This window comes from Natator depressus, chromosome 6 (genome assembly GCF_965152275.1).
Source record: "Natator depressus isolate rNatDep1 chromosome 6, rNatDep2.hap1, whole genome shotgun sequence".
Lineage (NCBI taxonomy): Eukaryota > Metazoa > Chordata > Testudines > Cheloniidae > Natator > Natator depressus.
The window spans coordinates 12736298-12760866 of NC_134239.1; the positions used below are offsets into that span (position 1 = coordinate 12736298).

The 24569-nt window shown below is 54.5% G+C and overlaps 2 protein-coding genes across 2 annotated transcripts; one reads left to right on the forward strand and one right to left on the reverse strand.

Moving 5' to 3' along the window:
- The first annotated feature begins 4985 nt into the window (after positions 1 to 4985).
- On the forward strand, positions 4986 to 17555 carry CHURC1 (churchill domain containing 1). Its single transcript, XM_074954499.1, has 4 exons — positions 4986 to 5085; positions 7968 to 8103; positions 10667 to 10737; positions 16173 to 17555. The coding sequence occupies exons 1-4, from the start codon at positions 5011 to 5013 to the stop codon at positions 16263 to 16265; spliced, it is 375 nt and encodes a 124-aa protein (XP_074810600.1). The 5' UTR covers positions 4986 to 5010; the 3' UTR covers positions 16266 to 17555.
- Positions 17556 to 20496: 2941 nt separating this feature from the next.
- Positions 20497 to 22811, reverse strand: GPX2 (glutathione peroxidase 2). The gene is made up of 2 exons (XM_074954492.1): positions 22522 to 22811; positions 20497 to 21053 (listed from the first exon to the last, which is right to left on the reverse strand). The coding sequence occupies exons 1-2, from the start codon at positions 22741 to 22743 to the stop codon at positions 20703 to 20705; spliced, it is 573 nt and encodes a 190-aa protein (XP_074810593.1). The 5' UTR covers positions 22744 to 22811; the 3' UTR covers positions 20497 to 20702.
- Between the last annotated feature and the right edge of the window lie 1758 nt (positions 22812 to 24569).

Consider the following 24569-nt stretch of genomic DNA (forward strand, 5'->3'; position numbering starts at 1 on the left):
CAAACTGTCACCTGTATATTTCTAAAAACACACTGTCAGAGACAGTAATGACAGGGAAGGGATCCCACTGACTTCACCATGGTCTTCCTAGAAACCCTATCAAAGGGCATCCTGACTGACCATGCACTGGTCATCACATCTTGCTGCAGCCAGGAGCTGGTGCTAGTGTGCGGAGAGGTCAAGTACACATGAACTCTGTCCCACAAGCTTAACTCTGCCCCCTGAGGCTGGCAAAAGTGATTTAGCCATAATTGGGGGTTCTGTTTTGGAGGGGTTTATTCATTTCATTTGGGGAAGGTCAGCAGGTTCTGAGTTCTGTGTAGATGTCCAAATATATGGGGAGGTTTTTTTGGGGGGGGGGGCAGCTTTCTCTCTGATTCTGTAACAAGAAGATTTTTATCAGGTCCATCCCAAAATTCTTGCCTAAACAGGATGTATTTCAATTTGTATTCCATATATAAAAATAACGAACATGTTAGTTGAAGCTTTGTATTCTTGTTATCGAACGCCTGGTTTAGCATTCATTGCCTTCGTTCCCTACTGTGTTTTCACAGTATTGTTTCAAACAGCCTTACGTTAAAGTGCACTAGGGAACCTTTAGTGCACACCATCAGGGTCTACGCACAGAAACTAATGCACAGCACCTTGTGCTTTAAAAATCACACCCCTGTAGTCCGCATTGCTGCTCCATGGAGACAAGTCCGTGGAGACAAATCCTACACAACAGGGAGCAGGACATTATCTATGGAAACAAAATGCAGTGGGGAAGGCATGAAATTGAGTAGCCATTTGGTGTTTTTCTGACATTTATTGGCTAAACACCAATTCCATTTTTTTGGTGTCTGGGCTGTCTTATCAGTGTTTCTTGGTCAAAATCACAAGCCCTAGCTATAATAGCAGACATGAGGAATGACAAAGTAAATGTGCCATCTGATGAGTCGTTTATTCTCTCATTGCTCTGCGTGCCCTTCACGGCGTAAGAGACAGCTGTATGGACTGGTGCAGAGATAATTATGGTCGGTTGCCCCAGCCCACGCTGCAACCTGAGAGGTGCATGTGCAGCCAAAGGGATCACGAACCCCTCATTTCTGTGCAGAGTCACAGGGATTGTGCAAACAGAGGAGCACAATGCTTTCTTCTTGCCATAGGGATTTGAAGCATATATCATAGTGCATTACAGGGCAGAGTTCAATCAGATCTCTGGACCGAGTTCCTCTAGGCCATGTCCACTGGCTCCTCACACGGCTTTGAGGGGCACTGGGTGCTGCCAGGGGTTCTCTGCTCAGTTTCCTCCTCTGGCTCCCTCATGATTAACCTCATTTGAGGCCTGGGTCTAGTGCAGGGGTGGGCAATAATTTTCATAGGAGAGCCACTCCACGAATTTTGGTAAGTCGTCATGGGCCACACATTTCTACTATATTAATGGAGGGGGTGCGGGAGGGAGCTCCAGGCTGGTTCAAAGTGTTGAGGTATAGGAGAGGATGAGGAGTCTGGGCTCTGGGAGGGAGTTTGATGCAGGAGGGAGCTCCGGTCTGGGGCAGAGGATTGGGGTGCAGGAGGGGGTTCTGACCTAGAGCAGAGGTTTGGGATGCGGGAGGGGGTGTGAGATGCAGGCTCTGGCTGGGAGGCGCTTACCACCAGTGGCTCCAGGTTGGTGGCGCAGCAGGGCTCAGGCAAGCTGCTTGCATGCCGTGGCCCCATGCCACTCCCAGAAGTGGCTGCGGCTGGCTGCTGCTGTCACGTCTCTGCATGCCCCTTGGGGAGAGGGGGGCAGTCGGTCTCTGTATGCTGCCCGCACCCACAAGCACTTCCTCTGCAGCTCCCATTGGCTGGTTTCTGGCCAATGGGAGCTGTGACAATGGTGCTGGGGGTGGGCAGGGGAACGTAGGGGAACGCAGAGATGTGCCAGCAGCAGCTGGCCACTTCTGCAAGCACGTGGGGCCACGGTAGGCAGGCACTACCTGGACTTTTAGCAGCTTGGACTCGGAGATCACGACGGGGCAAAGGAGGCCGGACAGAAATTTTAGTCATGGGGGGCCGGACAGAAATGTTAGGTGGGCCGGATTTGGCCTGGGGGCCGGATTTGGCCCACCCTGGTCTAGTGGTTTCCTGCCCTTTAGCTGAGAGGCCAGGCCTTTAGTCTTGAGTGGGCTGAGCCCTGTCTTTCCCAGTCCTAAGAGAAAAGAACAAGGAGTAATTGTGGCACGTTAGAGACTAACAATTTTATATGAGCATAAGCTTTCGTGGGCTAAAACCCACTTCATCGGATGCATGCAGTGGAAAATACAGTGGGGAGATTTATATACACAGAGAACATGAAACAATGGGTGTTGCCGTACCCACTGTAACGAGAGGGATCAGGTAAGGTGAGCTATTATCAGCAGGAGAAAAAAAAAACAATAAACCTTTTGTAGTGATAATCAGGATGGCTCATTTACAACAGTTGACAAGAAGGGGTGAGTAACAGTAGGGGGAAAAAGTAAGCATGGGGAAATAGTTTTACTTTGGGTAATGACCCATCCACTCCCAGTCTTTATTCAACCCTAAATTAATTGTATCCAGTTTGCAAATTAATTCCAATTCAGCAGTTTCTCGTTGGAGTCTGTTTTTGAAGTTTTTTTGTTGTAGTATTGCGACTTTTAGGTCTGTAATTGAGTGACCAGGGAGATTGAAGTGTTCTCTGACTAGTTTTTGAATGTTATAATTCTTGATGTCTGATTTGTGTCCATTTATTCTTCTACATAGATGTAGAAGCCCTCTACACCAACATTCCACACAAAGATGGACTACAAGCCGTCAGGAACAGTACCCTCGATAATGTCACGGCAAACCTGGTGGCTGAACTTTGTGACTTTGTCCTAACCCATAACTATTTCACATTTGGGGACAATGTATACCTTCAAATCAGCGGCACTGCTATGGGTACCTGCATGGCCCCACAGTATGCCAACATTTTTATGGCTGACTTAGAACAACGCTTCCTCAGCTCTCGTCCCCTAATGCCCCTACTCTACTTGTGCTACATTGATGAGATCTTCATCATCTGGACCCATGGAAAAGAAGCCCTTGAGGAATTCCACCATGATTTCAACAATTTCCATCCCACCATCAACCTCAGCCTGGTCCAGTCCACACAAGAAATCCACTTCCTGGACACTATGGTGCTAATAAGTGATGGTCACATAAACACCACCCTATACCGGAAACCTACTGACTGCTATACTTACTTACATGCCTCCAGCTTTCATCCAGACCACACCACACGATCCATCGTCTACAGCCAAGCTCTAAGATACAACCGCCTTTGCTCCAACCCCTCACACAGAGACAAACACCTACAAGATCTCTATCAAGCATTCTTACAACTACAATACCCACCTGCTGAAGTGAAGAAACAGATTGACAGAGCCAGAAGAGTACCCAGAAGTCACCTACTACAGGACAGGCCCAACAAAGAAAGTAACAGAAAGCCACTAGCCGTCACCTTCAGCCCCCAACTAAAACCTCTCCAGCGCATCATCAAGGATCTACAACCTATCCTGAAGGACGATCCCTCACTCTCACAGATATTGGGAGACAGGCCAGTCCTTGCTTACAAACAGCCCCGCAACCTGAAGCAAATACTCACCAGCAACCACACACCACACAACAAAAACACTAACCCAGGAACCTATCCTTGCAACAAAGCCCATTACCAACTCTGTCCACATATCTATTCAGGGGACACCATCATAGGACCTAATCACATCAGCCACACTATCAGAGGCTCGTTCACTGCACATCTACCAATGTGATATATGCCATCATATGCCAGCAATGCCCCTCTGCCATGTACATTGGCCAAACTGGACAGTCTCTACATAAAAGAATAAATGGACCCAAATCAGACATCAAGGATGATAACATTCAAAAACCAGTTGGAGAACACTTCAATCTCCCTGGTCACTTGGTTACAGACCTAAAAGTCGCAATACTACAACAAAAAAAACTTCAAAAACAGACTCCAATGAGAAACTGCTGAATTGGAATTAATTTGCAAACTGGATACAATTAATTTAGGGTTGAATAAAGACTGGGAGTGGATGGGTCATTACACAAAGTAAAACTATTTCCCCATGTTTATTTTTCCCCCTACTGTTACTCACCCCTTCTTGCCAGCTGTTGGAAATGAGCCATCCTGATTATCACTACAAAAGGGTCTCCTGCTGACAATAGCTCACCTTAACTGATCACTCTCGTTATAGTGGGTATGGCAACACCCATTGTTTCATGTTCTCTGTGTATATATATCTTCCTACTGTATTTTCCACTGCATGCATCCGATGAAGTGGGTTTTAGCCCACGAAAGCTTATGCTCAAATAAATTTGTTAGTCTCTAAGGTGCCACAAGTCCTCCTTTTCTTTTTGCGGATACAGGCTAACATGGCTACCACTCTGAAACCTTTCCCAGTCCTCTGACTCTAGGGGAGGGGGCTTGCCATGCCTTTGCTGCTGAGACTTCTACTGGAAGAGGGGCTGGGGCTGCTGTTAAAAAAACAAAAACAGGGATCGGGGCAGGGAAGGGGTTATGGGTCACTGGTGCTGGGGGGGCAGAGCCCCTCCTGTGGCAGCTCTCCGCACATGTTAAACACGCACAGAGACACACACCTGAAAGCCCTGCTTCAGCCTACCTACCTACCCCACCCAGCTGCCTGAAGCCACTCTCCCCTTGCCCCACCCTGGCCTGGCCCCACAGGCCACACCCCACTGCCCACAGGCCACGCCCCATTCCCAACAGACCCCGCACCCTGACCCTGCAGGCCCCGCCCCACTGCCATAGGCCACGCCCCCTCATCCATAGGCAACGCCCCACTTCTCCAGACCCCACCCTCGGCCCTGACTGACCCCGCAGAGCCCAGCTCCGACCCTTCGGGCCACGCCCACCCCTCAGGCCACGCCCACCCAGCCCCACGGCTCCTCCCCGGCCCCGCCCCTAAACCCTCCCAGGGCTGGCAGCTCTCGCGAGACGCGATGCTCCCGGAAGCCGGAAGAGGCGGCGGCGGCGTCATGTGCGGGGGCTGCGTGGAGACCGAGTACCCGTCCCGGGTGAGCGGGGCCGGGGCTTGTCTCCCGCCTCGCCCCGGTTCCCTGAGCGGGGGCTGGGAGCCCGGACTCCTGGGTTCTCTCCCCAGCTCTGGGCGGGGGGTGGGGTCTGGTGGGCTGGAGATGGGCTGGGAGCCCGGACTCCTGGGTTCTCTCCCCAGCTCTGGGCGGGGGGTGGGGTCTGGTGGGCTGGAGATGGGCTGGGAGCCCGGACTCCTGGGTTCTCTCCCCAGCTCTGGGCGGGGGGTGGGGTCTGGTGGGCTGGAGATGGGCTGGGAGCCCGGACTCCTGGGTTCTCTCTCCAGCTCTGGGCGCGGGGTGGGGTCTGGTGGGCTGGAGCTGGGCTGGGAGCCCGGACTCCTGGGTTCTGTTTCTGACTTGATACCTAGGGTGAAACATGCCCATCTCCCTCTGTAAAGTGCGCTCTCTCCCCCCCCCCCGCACCTGCTGACCTTCTGCCACAGCAGTGTCTATCCTCAGTCCAGGGTGGGCTAGAGGCTGCCCTGGGTACCTTTGGCACCCAGATGCACCCAGGGGTGCTGCTGGAACAATTTGTATTGTGGGGATGCTGAGAGCCATTGAACCGAATTGTAAGCCCTGTATGTGATGGAAACCACTTCAAGCCAGGGGGTGCAGCAGCAGCCCCCGCACCCTAGTTCCAGCACCTCTGGATGCATCCTGTGTGCAGCCCAGGGGGTAGTCCTGCTCCCTGCTGGGTTTTAAGGGTGCATTGCACGGAGCAAAGGCAATGTGAAGCTGCCTAAGAGATAGGAAATAATACTGCAGACAATGCAGTGCTGTTAGATAAACCAGCCATGCCCCTGCCTCTGAGATAGTGTTACCTTGAAAAAGATAGAGCAGAAAGAACAGGGTACTGAGATGGTAACAGAAACAATGGGGGCATAGAAAGACTGCTCTGTGAGAAGAGACTGAAAAGATGGGACAGTTTATTGTGTTCCCTTTTATTTAACTCCTCTCTAGAGATATCCAAAAATATTAATGATAAGAGAAGGCAAGTCAGGCCCTTCTTTGTAGTAACACAAGAACAAAGGTTTCAGAGTAGCAGCCGTGTTAGTCTGTATTCGCAAAAAGAAAAGGAGTACTTGTGGCACCTTAGAGACTAACAAATTTATTTGAGCATAAGCTTTCGTGAGCTACAGCTCACTTCATCGGATGCATAAGCTCACGAAAGCTTATGCTCAAATAAATTTGTTAGTCTCTAAGGTGCCACAAGTCCTCCTTTTCTTTTTACAAGAACAAAGGAACAACCAGTGGAGTTGAAATACAATACATTTAAAATGATAAAAGGAAATAATTATGCTTTATCGAAACCTGTGGAACTCATTGCCACAAAGTATTGCTGAGACCAAGAGCTTAGAGGAATTCAAAGCACTAGGCACATTGATAAGGAGCTCATACACAGTAACAGTAGAACCTCAGCGTTCTGGACTGACCAGTCAACCGTGCATGTCATTCGGAGCCAGAAGTATGCAATCAGGCAGCAGCAGAGACCAAGAGAAAGCAGTACTGTGTTCAATGTAAACGACTAAAAATATAAAGGGAAAGCAGCATTTTTGTTCTGCATAAGAAAGATTCAAAGTTGTATTAAGTCAGTGATCACTTGTCAACTTTTGAAAAAACAGTCCTAATGTTTTGTTCAGGGTTACGAACGTTTGAGTTACGAACAGCCTCCCTTCCTGAGGTGTCTGTAACTCTGAGGTTCTCCTGTACACTGACTGACTTTTTTTAAAGGTCATAACAACAGTAAGACTAACTAGTTCCTATGTTGCATAGTGCTTTCCAGCCATAGATCTCAAAGCAGGTCAGTATTATTACCCCAATTTTACAGTTGGGGAAACTGAGGCACAGAGATTGACATGACCTGCCCATGAGGGATATAAGCCCTCATGTTTCAAGGCATAAGTCGGTCACTAACTGACTGGGTTATCATGAAACTCCACTCAGGGGAAGGTTATTCCCGAATTGGCTACTGCTGGTTTCCTTGCAGTTTTCTCTGAACTGTGTGTTACTGGACTAGATTCCCCACTGACTCTGGGATGACATTTCATATGTTTTTGTTTACCTCTGTGTTCTTACCTCTCCTCACTCCCCTCAGTTATTCCAAGCTCATTGAATCTGCCAATCTAGTACTGGGCACAGACTCCAAAGCAGTTCCCCTCAGAGCGAGATCCCTGTGCCAGTCAGGGAAGGGAAGCAGAATCAGCCAGCAGCATTTGCCTGCCAGGAACGTTTGCGTATATGTGATTTGTTGGACATGGTGGCTCCAAGACCCCTTGGTGTGATGACAGGTTTCAGAGTAGCAGCCGTGTTAGTCTGTGTCCACAAAAAGAACAGGAGTACTTGTGGCACCGTAGAGATGGCTCCATGTTACGGGGGCATTCTGAAGTCACCGATGGCTTTCTTGCTCAGTTGATGCCTTCCTGCTCTTGGCTCTGAACACTCTCTCCTGCCGGGATCACTGCAACACCTTTTTCCCCCAAAAACCACTTTTTTTAGGTACATAAAAAAAAAAGTAAACCATTCACTTTTACACAAGCTGGCTGGTCCCAGGTCATTGCCTCCAGAGTACCAAATTTTGCTAAGGCTGCAGTATTGTCACCTTTCCCTTTGTTCCTGCTCAGGGGCCTGCAGGGAAACTCTGCTGTGTCAATTAGCATCTGTGTCAATTTGCCCCCCAAACTCCCGCATACTTGTAAGTCTACTTCCTGGAGCAGGGGGGTGCGCCCTACAGTTTGGGGACCACTTCCCTAACCTTTGCATGTGCTGTCAATAAATACAATGTTAGGACAAATTGAAGCGGGAGGGGTGGGTGTTTGGCAATAACATAGAAACGGAGGTGGATAATTTTCCTCTCAATTTTGTAGGGGAACACCTGCCTGGAGAACGGATCTTTCCTGCTCAACTACGTGGGGTGTGTGGAGTGCAACAAGAGGGACTTTGTGCTGATTGCAAACAGAGCAACGGAGGAGGAGGATGGAGAAGAAATCATCACTTATGACCGTAAGGAGGTCCCCTTGTTTGTCTCATCAATTGAGTGTGCGCACAGCCACAGGCTTTAGGAACCTGAGCTGCAGAGGGGGTGAGGTGTCATGTTTTTTTATTATTATACCTATTGTGGGGAGAGAGAGAGTTTAGCACTTGACTTGAAAAAGTTACCAGACCTCTCTTGGGCAGAGGGTAGTAGGAAAGCTGTCTGGGGCTCCCTAAAGAAATCTAAGTCAGTGACCCTGGTCCCCAGCTGCGGGGAAGGAGAAAGTTGCTGAAATTTCTACTTTGCTGCTATCCTGTGACCTTCCTCATGGGCTCCACTTTCACTTAAGTCCCTGGCTGGAAAGTGTCTAAGACCTTGTCAAAAGTTGTACGGCTTAAATTATCCCAGTGGGGTTCCTATACCAGTCGCTGGTGGTTAAAGACAAATTCAAAATTACCAATAACGCCCACATTTCTAACCATGACCAACAGAGGAACCATTGGAATAAACTCCCAAGGGGTCGCTGCTCCCTCTTAAAGGCTTCAGATCCAGGCTGGAGGCCTTTCGGGAAGATCTGCTTTAGTCAAACGCAATTTACTGGGCTCAGTCCAGAGAGAACTGAGTGAAATTCTCTGTTCTCGGCTATACAGGCGGTCCGATGAGATGATCTAATGGTCCCACCTGGCCTTAAGCTAGGAATCTATGAATAAGGGCAAAACCCGCTAGTGTGGATGCAGATATACAGGTACAAAGGTGTTTATACCAGTGTACCGTGTCTCTACAGGAAGGGGAAGGATCTATTCTGGTATAACTGTCAACATGAGGGGTTGTATCAGTATAACTATGTTGGTTTAAAAAAAAAAAAAATCACATCCCCTAGTCAGCATAGTTACAGCAGCACAAAACCTGTGTGGTCTGGCTACAGCCAGGTCAGCATGTGCTTAACTGTTCTCAGAATCCAGGCCTGAGGCTGGAGCTCCCCTCCCCACTCCAGTGCTGGAGGAGTCTCTGCTACTGTACGCTCCCCCATCACCCCCCAACCTCCCTGCTGCACTGCTGCTGAGACTCCAGAATCTCTCCCCTGCCTCCGTTTGGGTGTCATCCTCACCTGTGATTAGCTCCAGTGTCTGCCTCTGCTGCTGCCCACTGCTCCCAAGAAGCCCCTGCCTGAAATTGATGTGATTCTGGACAGCTTCACTGATACTCACAGGGTTGTGAACAGCTGCTGTGAAACTGACCAGAGTCTTGTGAATGTCAATCTACAGCCAACTGAGGGGCAAACTCAGGGAAGCAGCTCTGTATCTGTTCACATTTTGCAACCATGCCAGGTTAATGTTTTGTTTTTAGAGCCTAAATTCTCCAGCAATTGATAGCTTAGCTCTCCCAATCACCAGAGTAAACCACCTGCTTGCCTCCTGTGTGTCAATTTTTTTTTTTTTTTTAAAGCCAGGTAAAATGTGAGGAAAGAGAACTGAAGGGATGTGAAGAGAGAGAATGGGGTTGTGTTTGATTGTCAGTATCACTGTGTCTCTTTAAAAAATGCAGGAAAGGGTTCTCAGTTTGGCATTTATTAGTGTATGTTACATTTACACTGTTTGGAGTGAATGGACAATTTCCATCTGCATTGGTGGTCGTGGAAGACCCTATATTAACTTCCCCCTGGATTCTAAAATCCAGTGGCTATCCCGAGTTCTGCCTCATCCCCTGCCTGGACCCCAACCACCAGGAAACCATCTGCAGAACTAAGAGAGTCATTTGCCCTCGCCCATTCAGTGCCTTGGCCTCCCTGCTGAGACTGAAGTGCCAAGTGGGTTTTGCAAGGTGGGAGCTTAGCTTATGCCGCTCAACTCATTTCACAGAGGCCTACAAATAGCCACAAGCTGGAAGCAATTTCTGCAGGATTTGAATGGCCAAGTTAATGACTTTAGTGATTCTCCAGCTAATTGCAGGGTCAGAGCCATAGTTGCGCTCAAGCTTGCATAGATTAAATGTGCTTTGTAGGATGGCACAGGAGATGAGTTGGGAATGGTTAAAGGTGGCATGTTTCCATTAGTCCCCTGAGTTTATACAGTGCCTTTCCCCAGTGATTACAGGTTTTGGTGTAGGTGACCCAATGAGCGTGCTGCTTTGGGGAATATCAGGGAGTGAAAGGTCTCTTTTTCTGTTCAGCATCCAGGCTCCGGTGGTTAGAAAAATTGACTACTTTTGAACTATTTGCCCTGCTCCCAGCTAAAAATGGCCCTGGCCCGTACAATGAAGGTGAAACCTTATGTAGTAAAACAATTTCTCCAGGCATTTGTGGGGCTACAAAATACAAGTTTTTTATTGCTTTGGTAAATTCACAAATGTATTAGAAAATTGGGGTGGATCTAGCCAGGGGGATCCAAAGATATTTGGCTTTGCCTCTAAGACGACCGCTGCCCTCTTGGACCAGGAGGGCTTTTTGTCACTGACCCAAGATAGCAGGTCCTTGATCTCAGATCAGTGCAATTTTCAGTCAAAAGAAATAAGACTTTCCCCGCCCCCAGGTTGTGGTAAGTGAGGTCTCCCTCCAAGCAGGCGATCCTTGTGAATCTCTGGTTTTCGTTCCAGATGTGTGTAAGAACTGTCATCACATGATAGCCAGGCACGAATATACATTCAGCGTGGTGGACGATTATCAGGTATGTTGTCTTGCACGCTGTCACGGAGCCCCAGGATCAGTGCTACGTCCCCAGCTTTGGAACCAGCCCTTCAGCGTGCTGGACCCCCAAGGGGGTCTCACTCTTTCTTCAGGGCGGGCCAGCTGGCTTCACCGCCTCTTTTGCCTGAACCTTTGCAGCTCCAGCCCTCCTGCTTCACCCCCTGAGCTCTGCCCAGTGAGTCAAGCTGAGCCAGAGCCCTGGGAGAGACTTGTCCCCTCTTCAGGGACCATGCACCTCAGCAGTATTTGCGGTGACACTCAGTGTTGTCCAAACAGCCGGGTTCAGTTGTCAGCTGTTACACAGCACAGGAGGGCCGTAGGTGAGCACAGAGAAACAAAGGGTAAAGCATGGCCCAAGTCCGTCCTGCTCAGCCCAGAGCCCCGCCAAGCTGTGGTGAACCCCTTTGTTCAGACTCTGTCTCAGTCTGACCTCCGTGGTCAGTTCCCAGGTGAGAGCCCCGATCCCTTCCCACAGCCAACTCCTAACCCCACCTGCCGCCTTCCTGATCTTTTGTTCTTCAGCTGGAGGGTTTGCTCAGCCTCCCTGCTGAGAGGTGGGAGAATCCATCCTCCTCTGGGGCGCAGGTTGCTAAGTGTCCATGTCCTGGTGGCTGGCTTTCCCATTGTCATCTTGGATTCTTCACTGATATGGAGTGAGCCTCAGCCAGACCTTTTTAACGACCCATTCAGGCTCAGACAGCTAAATGCCATTCATGCCTCTGTCTCTTAACCTGCCCTGAGAGCAAACAGTCCTGTTTCCCTACTGCATTGCCTGGCAAGATATAGGGGAAACCGAGGCACACACCGGGCATAAAAAGTCACCGAAAATTCCCACTTCATCACACACGCACGTACACAGATCAAAAATACGCACACCTTTATTCCTTCATACGAACACCCCGAGATCTGGAAAGCCCTGGGAGTGATGTCACGGAAGCACAAGGAACCCCAGGATCGCAGCGGCCGGAGCAGACAGTTCCGCTTTGTGGGTTTCCATCTGGAGGTGCTCTTGGTTTGTAGGGTTCTGCAGGCTACTGTTGCTACGGTACATGTGAGCTTGTGCCCTGTGCAGCCCACGTGCTGCTTCAGCTAGGAAGCTAGGGGCGGGATTCAAGACACTGCCCAACCTGCTGTGCTTTTGTAGGGCCAGCTTCACTGTAAAATGTGGCTTGACTTTCCAGCTGTGGATTCCAAGCTGCCACAGCTGCATTTCCACCCGCTGGGCATGGTGCTCGAGTTAGGTGATGGGTGCATGCCGCTGATTAGCGTCTCTCCAGCTCCCGACACTTTGGGCTAATCTGGCACCGTCGGATCAGGCAAGGGGACATCCATGCAATGCGAGGGTTGAGATTCTGTATGCTCAAATGGAGCCTGGCTCCCGTGCATGGATGTAGCATTTAGCACAGTGATTCTCAAACCTTTGCATTGGTGACCCCTTTCACACAGCAAGCCTCTGAGTGCGACCCCCCCCTTATACGTTACAAACACATTTTTTGTAATTAACGCTATTATAAATGCTGGAGGAGAAACGGAGTTTAGGGGTGGAGGCTGACAGCTCGTGACCCATGTAATAACCTCACGGCCCCCTGATGGATCCGGACCCCCAGTTTGAGAACCCCTGATCTAGCACGATTGCCTACAGCCCTAGCTTTCAGTTGGCATTTTGAAAAGCACCTCGACTTAGGAATACACGTTTCATTGCAAGTCAGTGGGGTTCGGGAGGGGCCGTGCAGTTTTCAAAAGCACTTAAATGACATTGACTTTTAATAGGACTTATGGGGTCCTAACTCCCTTAGGCTCCATAGAGAATTCCAGCCTGAGTGCTTTAGGACCCGATGCCATGGGGTGCAGGGCTGAGTACCTTCCACCCCGCATGAAGCGCTGCAGAACTGAGGGTGCGCAGGACGCAGATGAATCAGTGTTTGAAAGCAGACACACAGCAAGGCCATGGGACAATTGCTGGAAGAACCACCGCTGTTAATTTCTTCTGCACGGGAAGGTCCGCAGGGGTCTGCAGCCCCGGTCCAGCCTAGGAGGCAGAGCCAGGCCCCCGAGCCTCTGGCAGGATGGGTGTGGCCTGACCCCTGACCTCGCTAGTTGTGTTCTCCCTCTACCTCGGCAGCGGGTTTTATCAGACCTGCCTGCAGAGCAGTAGGTGAGATGACAAGGCCGGTGGAAGCAGATGGGGAGGAGGTGGTAGTGGAAGAGGGGGCTTCGCGGGCAGACCCTGGCTCGCACCCGGACAGTCAGCAGGGCTTCGGAGCAACAAGGGGAGCCATATTACAGAGTTTCGCGATGGATTGGCATGGAAGACAGGCATTGGGCACGGTCCACCAACCGGGGCTGCGGGACCGTTCCGAGACGCTCTGAGATGCAGGCATGCGTTAGCCGCCCCTTCAGGCTGCCCGCTCAGGGGGCAGAGCAGGGGAAGGCTGATGGGGCCGCTCTGGGTCTGAGGTTCCTGAACCGATGCCTCCGCAAGCTGAAGTTCAGCGCCTTTCTGTTCCAAACCTGCAGTTGCTGGAGTGTGCTCCCATTCTGGGTGCCATTTGCACTTTGTAACCTCCAGAGGGAGCTAGCGGGCTTGGAGGGGCGTGGTTTCAGTGGCCGCTCCCTGGAGGCTGCTGCTAGCCTCAGCCCTTGCACTGCCAGGCCCTGATGCAATGCTGTGGGGTACCTGGAGGCCTCTCTAAAGCTGATCCCTGCTCCGCTTTCTGAGAGGCTGGGCTGCTGGTCCATCTCAGGAGCTTTCGTCTGATATCGGCGCTGGGCAGTCCCAATGTCTGTGTGTGGGAGCCTGTCTGACTCCTTTTGAAACTGGCGTTGGACGAGTGAAAACGAGGCCAGCGGTTTGCAGTCTGTGCTGCCAAATACTCCAGCGGCCTTTCCCTTCCTGCCTTGTGGTGGGTGTACCTGCATTGCCCGGGGCGGGATGGGACTGCCTGTCGGCCCCTTGGCCAGCCGCTGTGGAGAGCAAGACTAGCCGTCTGCAGCTCCTGGTGAAAGTGTGAGCCCCAATCGGGGAAATGCAGCCGTGGGCCTCAGGGGCGCTGTCTGTGGGAAGCAAAGGAGGGCGCTGAAAAGTTACCATGCACATCTGCTGGGGGCGGGGGCAGTTTGTCATAATGGGGGCACAGACTCCATCAGTGAGATACCCTGTTTCATGTCCCAGGAGGTACAGCTAGGAGGAGTAGGGTTAGGGAAAAGGAAAACAGAGCTAGTTAAACTCCTTAAGCCTTTAATCCTGGCACCGCCATTAGGGAAGCATCTTACCAGATTTCCTGGTCCATATTTAATGATTTGGGAGGCGAGACCGGCAGTCCTGTAAAGATTTGAACCAGAAATCTGTGAGCAAACCCTGCTTCCTGCACCAGGGCTTGGTAAGGGGGCTCACCTGAGTAGCATGTGTTTTAATGCTAAATGCAAGATCAGACTACTAGGAAAAGGAGTGCAGGTCACACCTGTGGGATGGGGACCTGCATCCTGGAAAGCAGCAACTGAAAAGCCCTCGTACTCCCGGTGCAATGATGGATGATTCCCAGCGCCCATGCCACAGCCAAGGTGGCGTGCAGGATCCTTCGACGTGCAAGCTGGGGAATATCCAGCACGAGTAAGGAGGTGATGTGACCTCGTTGGCGAGGCTGTCAGTAGAGACTGCCCAGTGCTTGTGCCCACCCTGCACAAAGGATGTTACAAAGGGGACAGGGCTCAGAAGAGAACTAAGAGGAGGAGTCAAGCTCTGAAAAACCTGCCTTCTAGCAAGACGCTTAAAGGAGCCCAATCTGTTCAGTTTAGCCAAGAGAAGGCTGAGAGGTGACTTGATCACACTTCCAGGGAGAAGATTTCTGATAGCAGGGGGCTCTGTGATCTACCAGCAACTGGCCGAGCAAGATCCGGGGGCTAGAAGCTGAAGGGAGGCATGTTCAGACTAGAGATAAGGTGCCGGTGTTTAACAGGGAGGGAGGTTAACCATCAGAAACACTGACCCAGGGATGGGGCAGGTTCTCCGTCACATGGCATTTGTAAATCCAGGCTGGATTCTCTCTCTAAAGCTCTGCTCTGGCTCAGACCGGAGTTCTGGCCTGGATGCAGGAGTCGCTGGGGGCTCTCTGGTTTGGCTTATACAGGAGGCCAGACTGGCTGGGCAGAACATTCCCTTCTGGCCTTGAAATGTCCAAGGGCAAGTCCTCTTTCCTGCTCGCTTCCGTCCCCAAAGCCCTGGTCAGTAGCTGCGCGCAGGCCGGCGGGCGCTCTGCACGCCCTGATTGTGTTAACCCATTCCCCTCGCTGGGGCGGAGCGGAGCCCTGAGCTTGCTCGGAGGTGCTAGTACCCACGCAGCGATGCACAGCGAATGTGCTTCTGCTCTGCCCGCCTGGCAGTGTGTGGGAGTGCTGGTATTTTTGCTGGTGTGGTGAGAGGACAATGCTGATAAAGGGAGGATGGAGACAGCCTGGTGGGCTGACGCTGAGCTGGCCGTGGCTGTGGACTCGTCTCCCTGGGGGAGCCGTGGATGCCCCAGCTCTTGGGATGTTTGAAACAAGAGCGACTACCCCAGTGCCTACCTAAGCGGGAGCAATCCAGCCCTCGCCCTGGGGAGAAACCAGAGGGCCCTGAAGGGTCTGGTCGCCAGTAAGGCCTTTCAGAGCTTGCGCTCACTCAGGGCCAGGAGCCCAGTCCGTCTCTCTGGCTCTGGTGCACAGCAAAGCAGAGTGATAGTGGGGAGGCAGGTTTCCTACTGCCACAGCCGTGCTCTCTGCAGGCCAGTCTGGGCACACGACTTTCCTTGATCTCTCAGGCCAGCCTGCATGAGTCCCCTTCCAGCATGACTCTCAGTTGGGTGCCCTGCTGTGCCGCATTGGAAGGGACTGAACGCTGTGTCACTGTGTGGCAGTGTTGGCATCTGCGCCCCCTTGTGGCCTACTGTGGTATTGCTCATCTGGCCTCAGTTTCCCTCCAGGTCTTCACTGGTCAGCAGGCATCTCTGGCATGGTCTGGTGCCATGGCTGCTCGGCCCTTCATCAAAGCTCTTCCCCTGCAGGGGTAGCCAAGTTGCAAAACAAATACAAGGAACTCAGAAAGGAGGGTCAGCCGGGGCTGGACCCCCATTCTACTCAGGGTCCCTTTTCTCATTAACACTTGCCTGGGCTCCCAGCTTCAGACCCAGCCCCCTTCCCTCAGGGAGGCCCTGACCTGCACCGGGTGAGAGCTGGAGATCTGCTTTCCCTGCCCCCAGAGCTGGGCTCTCCCTCTTTTAGCTCCTCCCTCCAGGCCTGAATCTTGGCCAGGGTGTAGGTGCATACCCCATCTCACGCCCACCCCCGGGACAAGGGAGTGCCACAGCCTGGATTCCCAGCCCTGCATATGGAAGCGAGCGCCCCCTTACCCCCACGTGAGCACCCTCTGTCTTGTTGCAGGAGTACACCATGCTGTGCCTGCTGTGTGGCAGGGCCGAGGACTCCATCAGCATCCTGCCCGATGACCCTCGCCAGGCGGCCCCCTTGTTCTGAAGCTGCCGCCGCGGGGCGGGTTTGCATCCAGCCTCGCCAGGCTGTTGGCAAAGCGATGGCGGGTTACAGTCATTAAACACATGCCCTCTGTTGTGAACGTGAGTTGCCCCACGGTCCAGCACACCGCTCCTCCCCAGGCATCAGAGAGGCTCAGGACCCCGGCTCCCGCCTGGAGGAATGAGCGGGGAGGGAGGTGTAAGCCAGGCTGCCTGGAGAACTGGTACTGTGGTGGGGAGCATGCTGAGGGGGAGGAAGTGGGACGGTCCTGGGCACAAACCAAGGTAACAGCTGCTGTCCTGTCCGTGGAGCCTGGTCTGGGATCCCCCCCACCCCCACCCCCTGGAAGGTAATTTTACAGCCGGTGCGCAGGGGCACTGCGTGGATCTATAGTTTCCAATGAAATTAGAGCTGGCTGATAGTAGCAGAGCCCCCCGAGGTGCACCCCAGCGTGCCCCCCAAAGGAGTCTGGAGGCTGGTACACCTGCTCTCCACCCAGCTGTCCCTGTCTCAACTGTTCCGCAGTCACGCAGATTCCTCCCCCACGCCGTGGTCCAGGACCACGCAAACCGGGCCCAGGTTAGAGCCGTATCAGGAAACTTGCCAACAGCTGTGGCCAGGCTGCTTGAGCTAACAAGCAAGACTTGTTGCCTAGGACCTGTAGTCTCCCTCTGAATGGAAGGGGAAGGTGGCTCCAGATCTCCTGGCCAGCCTTTGCTGAGCAGCATCCCATGCTGCTGGCCCTCCCGGGGGTGACCGGCTGCAGTGTGGTGTTCCCCTTCCGGAGAAGAGCACAGCAGACAAGTTGTTCGTGTGCACAGGTGGGCAATAAACTGGGAGTGCTCTGGGGCAGCGGTGGTGTCTTCCTAGCTGTCTGTCCCGCGTCTAGCACGGTGGGGCCCCGATCATGGCTGGTGCTGCTCCAGGCTCACGGAACGCCCGGCCCTTGGGGTGTGGGGATTTCTCCAGGCTCATCCCAGCAGAGACCTGCTCTCCTTTATAACCCGCTCTTCCCTCCCACCAGGCTCTGGTGGGGCCCTCTGGTGAGTCAGCCCTTCTGTTGCCTGTTGTCCCACTCACCGGTGGGGCAAAGAGCGGGGCCTGTCGATTGCAGTGTTTGCTGGCTGTAGCCTTGCCAACCCGGGGTGCTATGGAAACATCTGCTGGGAGAGACCAGCGGCCCGGTGTGAACGGCGCTGGGCCCTGCTGCAGAATCCGGATCGCTTCCCACGAAGCCCCAGAGTTTGCTCCTGGGCCAGGTTCTGGGCTAGACTGAGTGGAATTCCTGGGAGGGTTTGCACGGGGCAGTCGTTCATGACAGGATGGTGCGGGACTTGCTGGGCTGTTTTCTGTGCCGGGGGCGGGGGGGGGGCAGTGAAATGGGTGATGTGTCACCAAAGGAAGCCACGTGGATTAGACCCAGCTGGCTCCCTGCCGCTGTGGCGCCCTGCCCTGCAGAGGAAGTGAAGGCACGGCAGTGCAGAGTCGCCTCTGGCCCCGCACCCTGAGGGGCGGCCCAGGCCGGGCGTTTCTGTGCTGCCCCACGGGAGGGCCCTGCGTGCGCTCTGCCAGTGCAACTGGGTGCTTTCGCTTGGCTTTAATACGGAGCGCCTTGCTGGGGCTTTTCCTCCAGGCTCTGTACGGAGGAGTCTCAAGAAGCATCACACACACACACCCACCCACCCCAACCCCCCGTTACAGCTGGGGTAGCTGAGGTGACAAGCAGGAAAGTGACCCATCAAAGGTCACCCAGGAGCAGCGCCAGGGATTGCCTGGAGAGGGGTCAGAAGAGTGACCAAGGAGGCTCTGAGGGCTGCAGCCCTGCCTGAATGCGAGTGACTGAAGGAGCTTGGGTGGCCTAGTTTCTCCAGGTGGCTACCTTGGGGGGAGATTTCTGCTGGAGGCCTGTGTCGCCTACCAGACACTGTCAGCGCAAGATCCAGGGGCCGGGAGCTGATGCCAGACATTCAGACTAGAAAAAAGGGCAGAATTTTAAGAGGAAGGGGAATTGACTATTGGAGCGGCTAGTTCTCCAGCCCTTGGCATCCGTAAAGCCAGCCTGCGTTGCCTGTCTGAGCAATGGACTCTGGCTGGGCTGGGCTGGGCTGGCTGCAGGGAGCTTGGGTCTCTATTACACAGGGGGACAGATTGGGGGAGGTGAGGTCTGACCTTCAGTGTGACTGACCCCAGGTCTGCTGCAGCCTGGTGCTCTCACCACTAGGCCGTGCTGCCTGGGAGCACTGTGATGGGAGGCAAGTCGTTAAAACCCCTGGCCTCGTTGGGAAAATCTCAATTGCTGATCTGGGGAGCTGCCCAGGAGCCCCGATTTCTGCCAGCAGGAAGAGCAGCCCCCTCTGCCTGCAGGACAGAGCCTCTTCCCATGGGAGCAGGTGGGCTCAGCAGCTACAAGCCTGTCTTCCCCTCAGCTAGTGCCCCCTGACAGGGGGAAGGTAGACTTGTAGCTGCTGAGCCCACCTGCACAATTCACTGCCCCGCTGCAAGCTCCTTTCCTGAAACAGAGGCTGGGCCCTGGCCAGACTTGCCCCTAGGGGTGTCGCTATTATGATAGCACCCAGAGGCCCCTGTTGTGCTAGGTGCTGCACGTACACAGTGGGAGGTGCTGTTTTCCCCAAAGGGCTCACGCTGAAGGCAAAGGGGGGGGAAACTGAGGCACTGAGCAGGGCTGTCACTCTGCAGCAGAGCTGGGGGTAGAACCCAGGTCTGCTGAATGCTATCCCAGTTCTCTAGCCACTAGACCATGCCACAGCTCCCAGCTAGATGCTCTCGTGACTCCCACCCTAGGCATGGAGCCACCTTGGCTGCTGTGGGCTGTGGCTGGAGGCAGGGCGGGGGGGTGTGTGGCTAGGGCAGACCTACCCCCTGCAAAGCACCATGGGGCCATGGCAGCAGGGACATGAGTTGAGTTGCATTAGCTGGTGCCAGGAGCCACCCAGGCCCCTGATTTGGGCAGGGAATCTGCCCCTCAGGCTCTCTGTGGTGTCGCTGTGTGGTCACACCTGGGGCAGCTCCCTCCCACCAATGGGCTCAAGCTCTCTGCAACCTCAGGCAGCATCAGTCTCACTCGGGGCGTGTTTTTGAGGCTCTGCACACACAGCAGGGCTGGGGCTGTAATTCTGCATTGACCTGGGAAGTGGAGCAAGAAACGAATCCCTGGGCTGGGGCGGGCGAAGGGGGCCCGGCAATAGGCTCATTCGGACACGGGCAGTTCCGGCCATCCTGGAGAAGGCCAAATGGGCCCCATGGGTGACAGGGCAGCTCCAGGACTGATGCCCCCCTGTGAGGGCTTGTGGCCTGGGGAAGCAGCTGCTCCTGATGCTCCTGGAAGGCAGGTGCTCAGCGTCGAGACTGGCAGAGGAATGAAGAGCCCATGGGAGGAGGTAACTTCCTGGTCCCTTCCAGTGGGGGTGAGGGGAGAAGGCAGACAGACTTCCCCCCACAGAGGTCATTGCTGCAGTGCTTTCCATGGGGGCCAGGAAGCAGTAGGAGGCAGCAGGGCAGACCCCCCCACACACCTCCCAAGCCACTTGTCAGGGGGCTTCCTGGATTGGGGCACAGCGCCCCCGCCCAGCCTGATCCTTTGCAGAGGGGCTGGGTTTGCTGTCGGGGACCCCCCACCATCCCCTGCAGCTGGGGCTGCTCCCAGGGCAGCACACAGGAGCTGGGTTTGGCATGGGACACGGCCCCCAGGGCATTGCAGAGGGGCGGGTTGCTCCCGGGCATGGCCCCCATTGCAGAGGGATGGGTTGTGCAGCACCCTGAGGTTTTTGCCGTCTCTGGGCCCCTGCTCACAAAGAGCTGTGAACCTGCTTTGCCATGAGGGGCACGTGCCCTCTCAGCCATTTTAATTGGCGAGGCCCTTTTAGGCAGGAGGAATATTGACACTCCCTGCCAGCCTTGGTGACGGACAGCCCTGTGCCCAGCTCACTGCCCTGGGCACCCACCACTCTGTGCCGGGCTCCCTCCAGCACAGCCCCCATGGGCGTTCAGTCTCCCCCCCCCACACACACATCCGCTACCTCCACAGCAGCAAGGGCTCAGGTCCCTCAGCCAACACGGCGGAGGCTGGGACAAGACCCTTTGCTGTCTCCGTGTGTCAGCCAGGAAGGCTGGTCCTCCCTGCTCGGGCCAGGGGGAGGCAGTTGACACTGTTGTTCTTGTGCCAGGCTTTGCAACAGGGAGCAGGGGTAGAAAATACACAGAGACCCAGCTCCCTTCAGGCTTGTTTATTGGACGGTGCCCAGGGCCGCGGGCCGAGTGTTCAGTGTCTTTACCCCCTTCGGGCCCCCTTCCCATGTGGTTTAGAAGGGGGCCGTCACCCAGTAAAGCGCTGACGCCGGGCTGCAGCGGGCTGAGACTTAGGGAGTGGCACCACGCCCCTCCAGCAGGGGGCACTGCTGCTGGACTCCCATTACTGCCCCCCTATTTGGCTAGCTTGAGGAGGCGCTGGATGTCGGGCTCGATGGCAATGGTCTGGAACTTGGGGCTGTAGCGTTTGAAGGGCTCCCCCTCGGGCCCCACCAGGAACTTCTCGAAGTTCCAGGAGAGGTCGTCACGGCGCAGCGGGCTCCACACGACGAACTTGGGGTCGCCCATGAAGGCGGAGGGCTCGTCGGCCGGGGTGGGCAGGTGGGCCTTCAGGTAGGCGAAGACGGGGTGCACGTCCTGCCCGTTCACCTGGCATTTCTGGAAGAGGGTGAAGTTGGGCTCGAAGCCGGCCCCAGGGCGCACATACTTCAGGCTGTTGAGGATCTCCTCGTTGGTGCAGTTCTCCTGCCGGGGAGAGGACAGGGCGTGTCAGGCCGACGGAGTCAAGGGATGGACTGGAGCCCAGCCCTGTCCCGCCGCCTCCCGCTGCTCCTTAGTGACTCATGGATGGTCCCAGCCCCCACCGCGCTGGCCCGGCCTGTTCTGCCACTCAGTCATTATCTGCCTTCCCACAAGCACACTGTGAGGAATGCAGGGTGTGACTGAGATCCCCACCCTGCTGCCCGTTGTGTCCCGAGCTGCATAGACCCCAGCTGAGATCGGGGTGGGGGCATTGTCCTGGCACTGCTTAGACCCTGGCGGAGATCACTCCCCCCCCCCCCCCCCATTGTGCCAGGTGCTGCGCAGACCCGGAGCAAGAGATAGTCCCTGCCCCAGGGAGCCCACAGTCTGAATAGACAAGACAGGCAAAGGGGAAATTGAGGCACGGGGAAGGGAAGTGACTTGCCGAAGGTCACCCAGTAAAGCTGTGGAAGGGCTGGGAAGAGAACCCAGGTGTCCTGTGTCCCTGTTCATTGACCTCCCCACTGGGCCACCATGTGGGAGCAGGGGAAACATCCTGACCAGCAGCTGGATTGTATGGTCCCAGCAGCAAAGAAGGTTCTCCAGGCAAGAACCCTGCCCTGGCCCCTGGAAGGGACCCAGCCACCCTGCTCTGTCTGTAGCTGCTCTCATGCTGGTCTGGTTGGGGCAGCCCAGGCCCTGCCCACCAGGCTGCAGCCAGGTGAGATATTCGCACGCTGGGGCCCATCTCCGCCACCTCTAGGGTGGAGCTGCTCCAATGGCCCCCTCTGGGCAGTGCTCAGACTGCCACTAAGGGGTCGTCAAGGAGGCTTTACATGGGCAGGAGGGCACCTTGCCAGGACAGCAGGAGGCCGGCTGGTAGCAGGGAGCCCAGCTTCAGGCAGGAGCACGCAAAACACACGCTCCATTCAGCACAGACCCACCTGGGCCATTGGGTCTTACAGGTGCAGCTGAGGCCAGCATCAGCTAGTTAAATCATACCCGCCTGTGCCATGCAGGAGGGCACTGGCAGCAAAATCAAAGGGCGGGGTGCCCCTGCCCCACACCCTGGTGCAAGGCAGAGTGTCACTGGTGTAAGGGACAGGGCATGGGGCAGCCGATCCCTTGGGTCACTGCCTGGCTCTGAAACTGATCTCCGGGCTGGACTGGGGGCACCGTTCCCATGTCACCGTGCTGCTGCGTGGCCATCCCAGAGAGGCTGTGCCCCCCCCACGCAATTCCTACCCCAGCGGCCACATGCTCAGGTGAGACACCATAGGAGGAGCTGGGGCCACACACGTCTCTTGTTCCCAGCCCATGGCTGGCGGGAGCTCTCCAAGCACTGAGCCAGCACCCGCTGCATTCTCAGCACGCTGGAGTGGGATTATCCTGCAGGGCCTGCAACCTCCAGGGCTCTTTGGTGAGGCAGAGGACATGGGGGGGGGGTGTTGTGTGTGTAGATGCCGCATACCTGGTAGCCAAACTGGTTGCAAGGGAAGCCCAGCACGACCAGCCGCTGCGGGTACCGGGCCTGCAGCTGGTTCAGCTGGGTGTAATCCCGCACCGTTGTGCCTCAGAGGGATGCCACGTTCTCAATCAAAACCACCCGGCCCCGGAAGTTGTTGAAATCCACTTTCTCCCCGTGGATGTTGGTGGCGCTGAGGTCGTAGAAGGACTTGGCGATGTGAGCCATGGCTGCAGCTGCACAATGAGCCTTGGCCGCTGGCAGGTGCTGGCTTAAGGCTCGCCCCACGCACCACGTGATCAGCCGCTCCAAAGGTCTCTCCATTCCTGGCACGCTTCAAAGGAAATCAGAGCGCTCACCTGTTAGTGAGCCAGCTCTTTCCAGCCGCAGAACAAAGCAGCAGGTCAGGCCTGCACAGGTCTTGTTGCAAAGCCGGCTCACGCAGGAAGGAAATTCAGGTCAACCTGATACTCCTGCTAGCTCTCAGTAATTCAAGTCGGTCAGCTCCTCTAGCAAAGACATTGCCCTGGGGGCATGCAGCTGAGAGGGAAGAATCAGACAGTGACTGGTAGTATGTGCCTTCCACTGGCCCCTAGACATCCTCAGATCAGGGCCCTGTTGTGCCAGGCGCTGCAGATACACAGCGAGAGACAGGCCCTGCCCCATCTGAGATCAGGGCCCCTTTGAGCTGGGCACTGCACAGATGCACAGCGGGAGACAGGCCCACATCAGCAGCCCCCGCCACAAGTGTTCAAAAATCAGGAATTTGTTTAAAACTTCATGAGATTTAAAACATAACAAGACAACATTTTGGTTTCCTTTCCTTTTTCCTTCTTCTATCTGGGTTCGTGGAAAATTTGCTGACCAAGGTTTTCCATCAGACAAAGCGAATCTGACAAAATGAAAACATTCTGTGGTAACGCCGAGTTCAGTGCCATTGTGTTTAGAACAGAATTGCCAGAGCATTTTGACTTTCTCAGAACGGAGCCTTTCACTTTTTCATTTTGAAATGACTTTGCTTCAAAATTTGGTGTATTGTGATTTTTCATTTCATTTTATAGTATAACAAAATCATTAAACCCTCTTGTAATGTAAAAATATATAAACAAACTTTTTAAAATGCTTTTAAAAGTCGTCAGAATGGGGCTGGGCCTCAGGTTCCCTGTCTGGCCCCGCTGCTGCCTTAGGAGGCGAAGGTTCGGCTGCTCTGCACAACACCGCTGGGGAATCCAGGAATCTCCCCCACCGCTGGCACCGGGTCAAATTTCCCCCTTCCCAGGGCTCGGCTTTGCTGGTAACGCCCAATTGAGGGCACAAAGCTAAGCTCCGCTGCCCATGGCGTTTTCTCTACAGACCTGCCCTGGCTCGCTAGTTCACTGCCAGCCCAACGCTAACAGTCATGGGCAAGGGAAAGAGAAACGGCACCTTGAGTTGGCTTTGCACTTTCCTGCTCTCAGGCCAGACCAGGCCAGGGTGGGAGGGGGTGACCAGCAAAGGCCTCGGGAAGGTTCTAGTCCCGACCACGCCGCTGACCTACTGGGTGACCTTGACTAAGTCACTTAATCCACCCAGTGCCTCTCTCATGAAATGGGGCTGCTCCTTCCCAACCTCCCAGGGGGCGCAGGGGTAACTCTGTGACTGAGGGTGACGCACTCAGATACTCTGTGGACGGGGGCCTGGCAAGGCAGTGGATAGATGGGGCTTGTGCCGGGCTTGCATCTGGATGAGGTATTCGGAGGGCCTTAAATAACAGATGGGGGCTGCTGCATGGGCTGCACACTGGAAACTCAGCTGGTGTCTTTGCAGTGAGCTGCCCAAAGTCCAGCAGGTGAGAAGGGGGCGGGGGGGGCCCTCCACTCAGACAGGGGAGAAGGGTTGGCTTGAAATTTCACCTGTGCCGATTTGATTCCAATGGACACAGGGAAGAAAGGAAGTGTGCGTGCAAATGCATGCTTTGCCTTGAGATATGCGCACTCTCGCTGGGCGAGGCAGAGACCCGAGGAGCCCACCGGGGAAACCAGACTGTATGTTCTTGGTCTGTAGCAGTGAGCAAA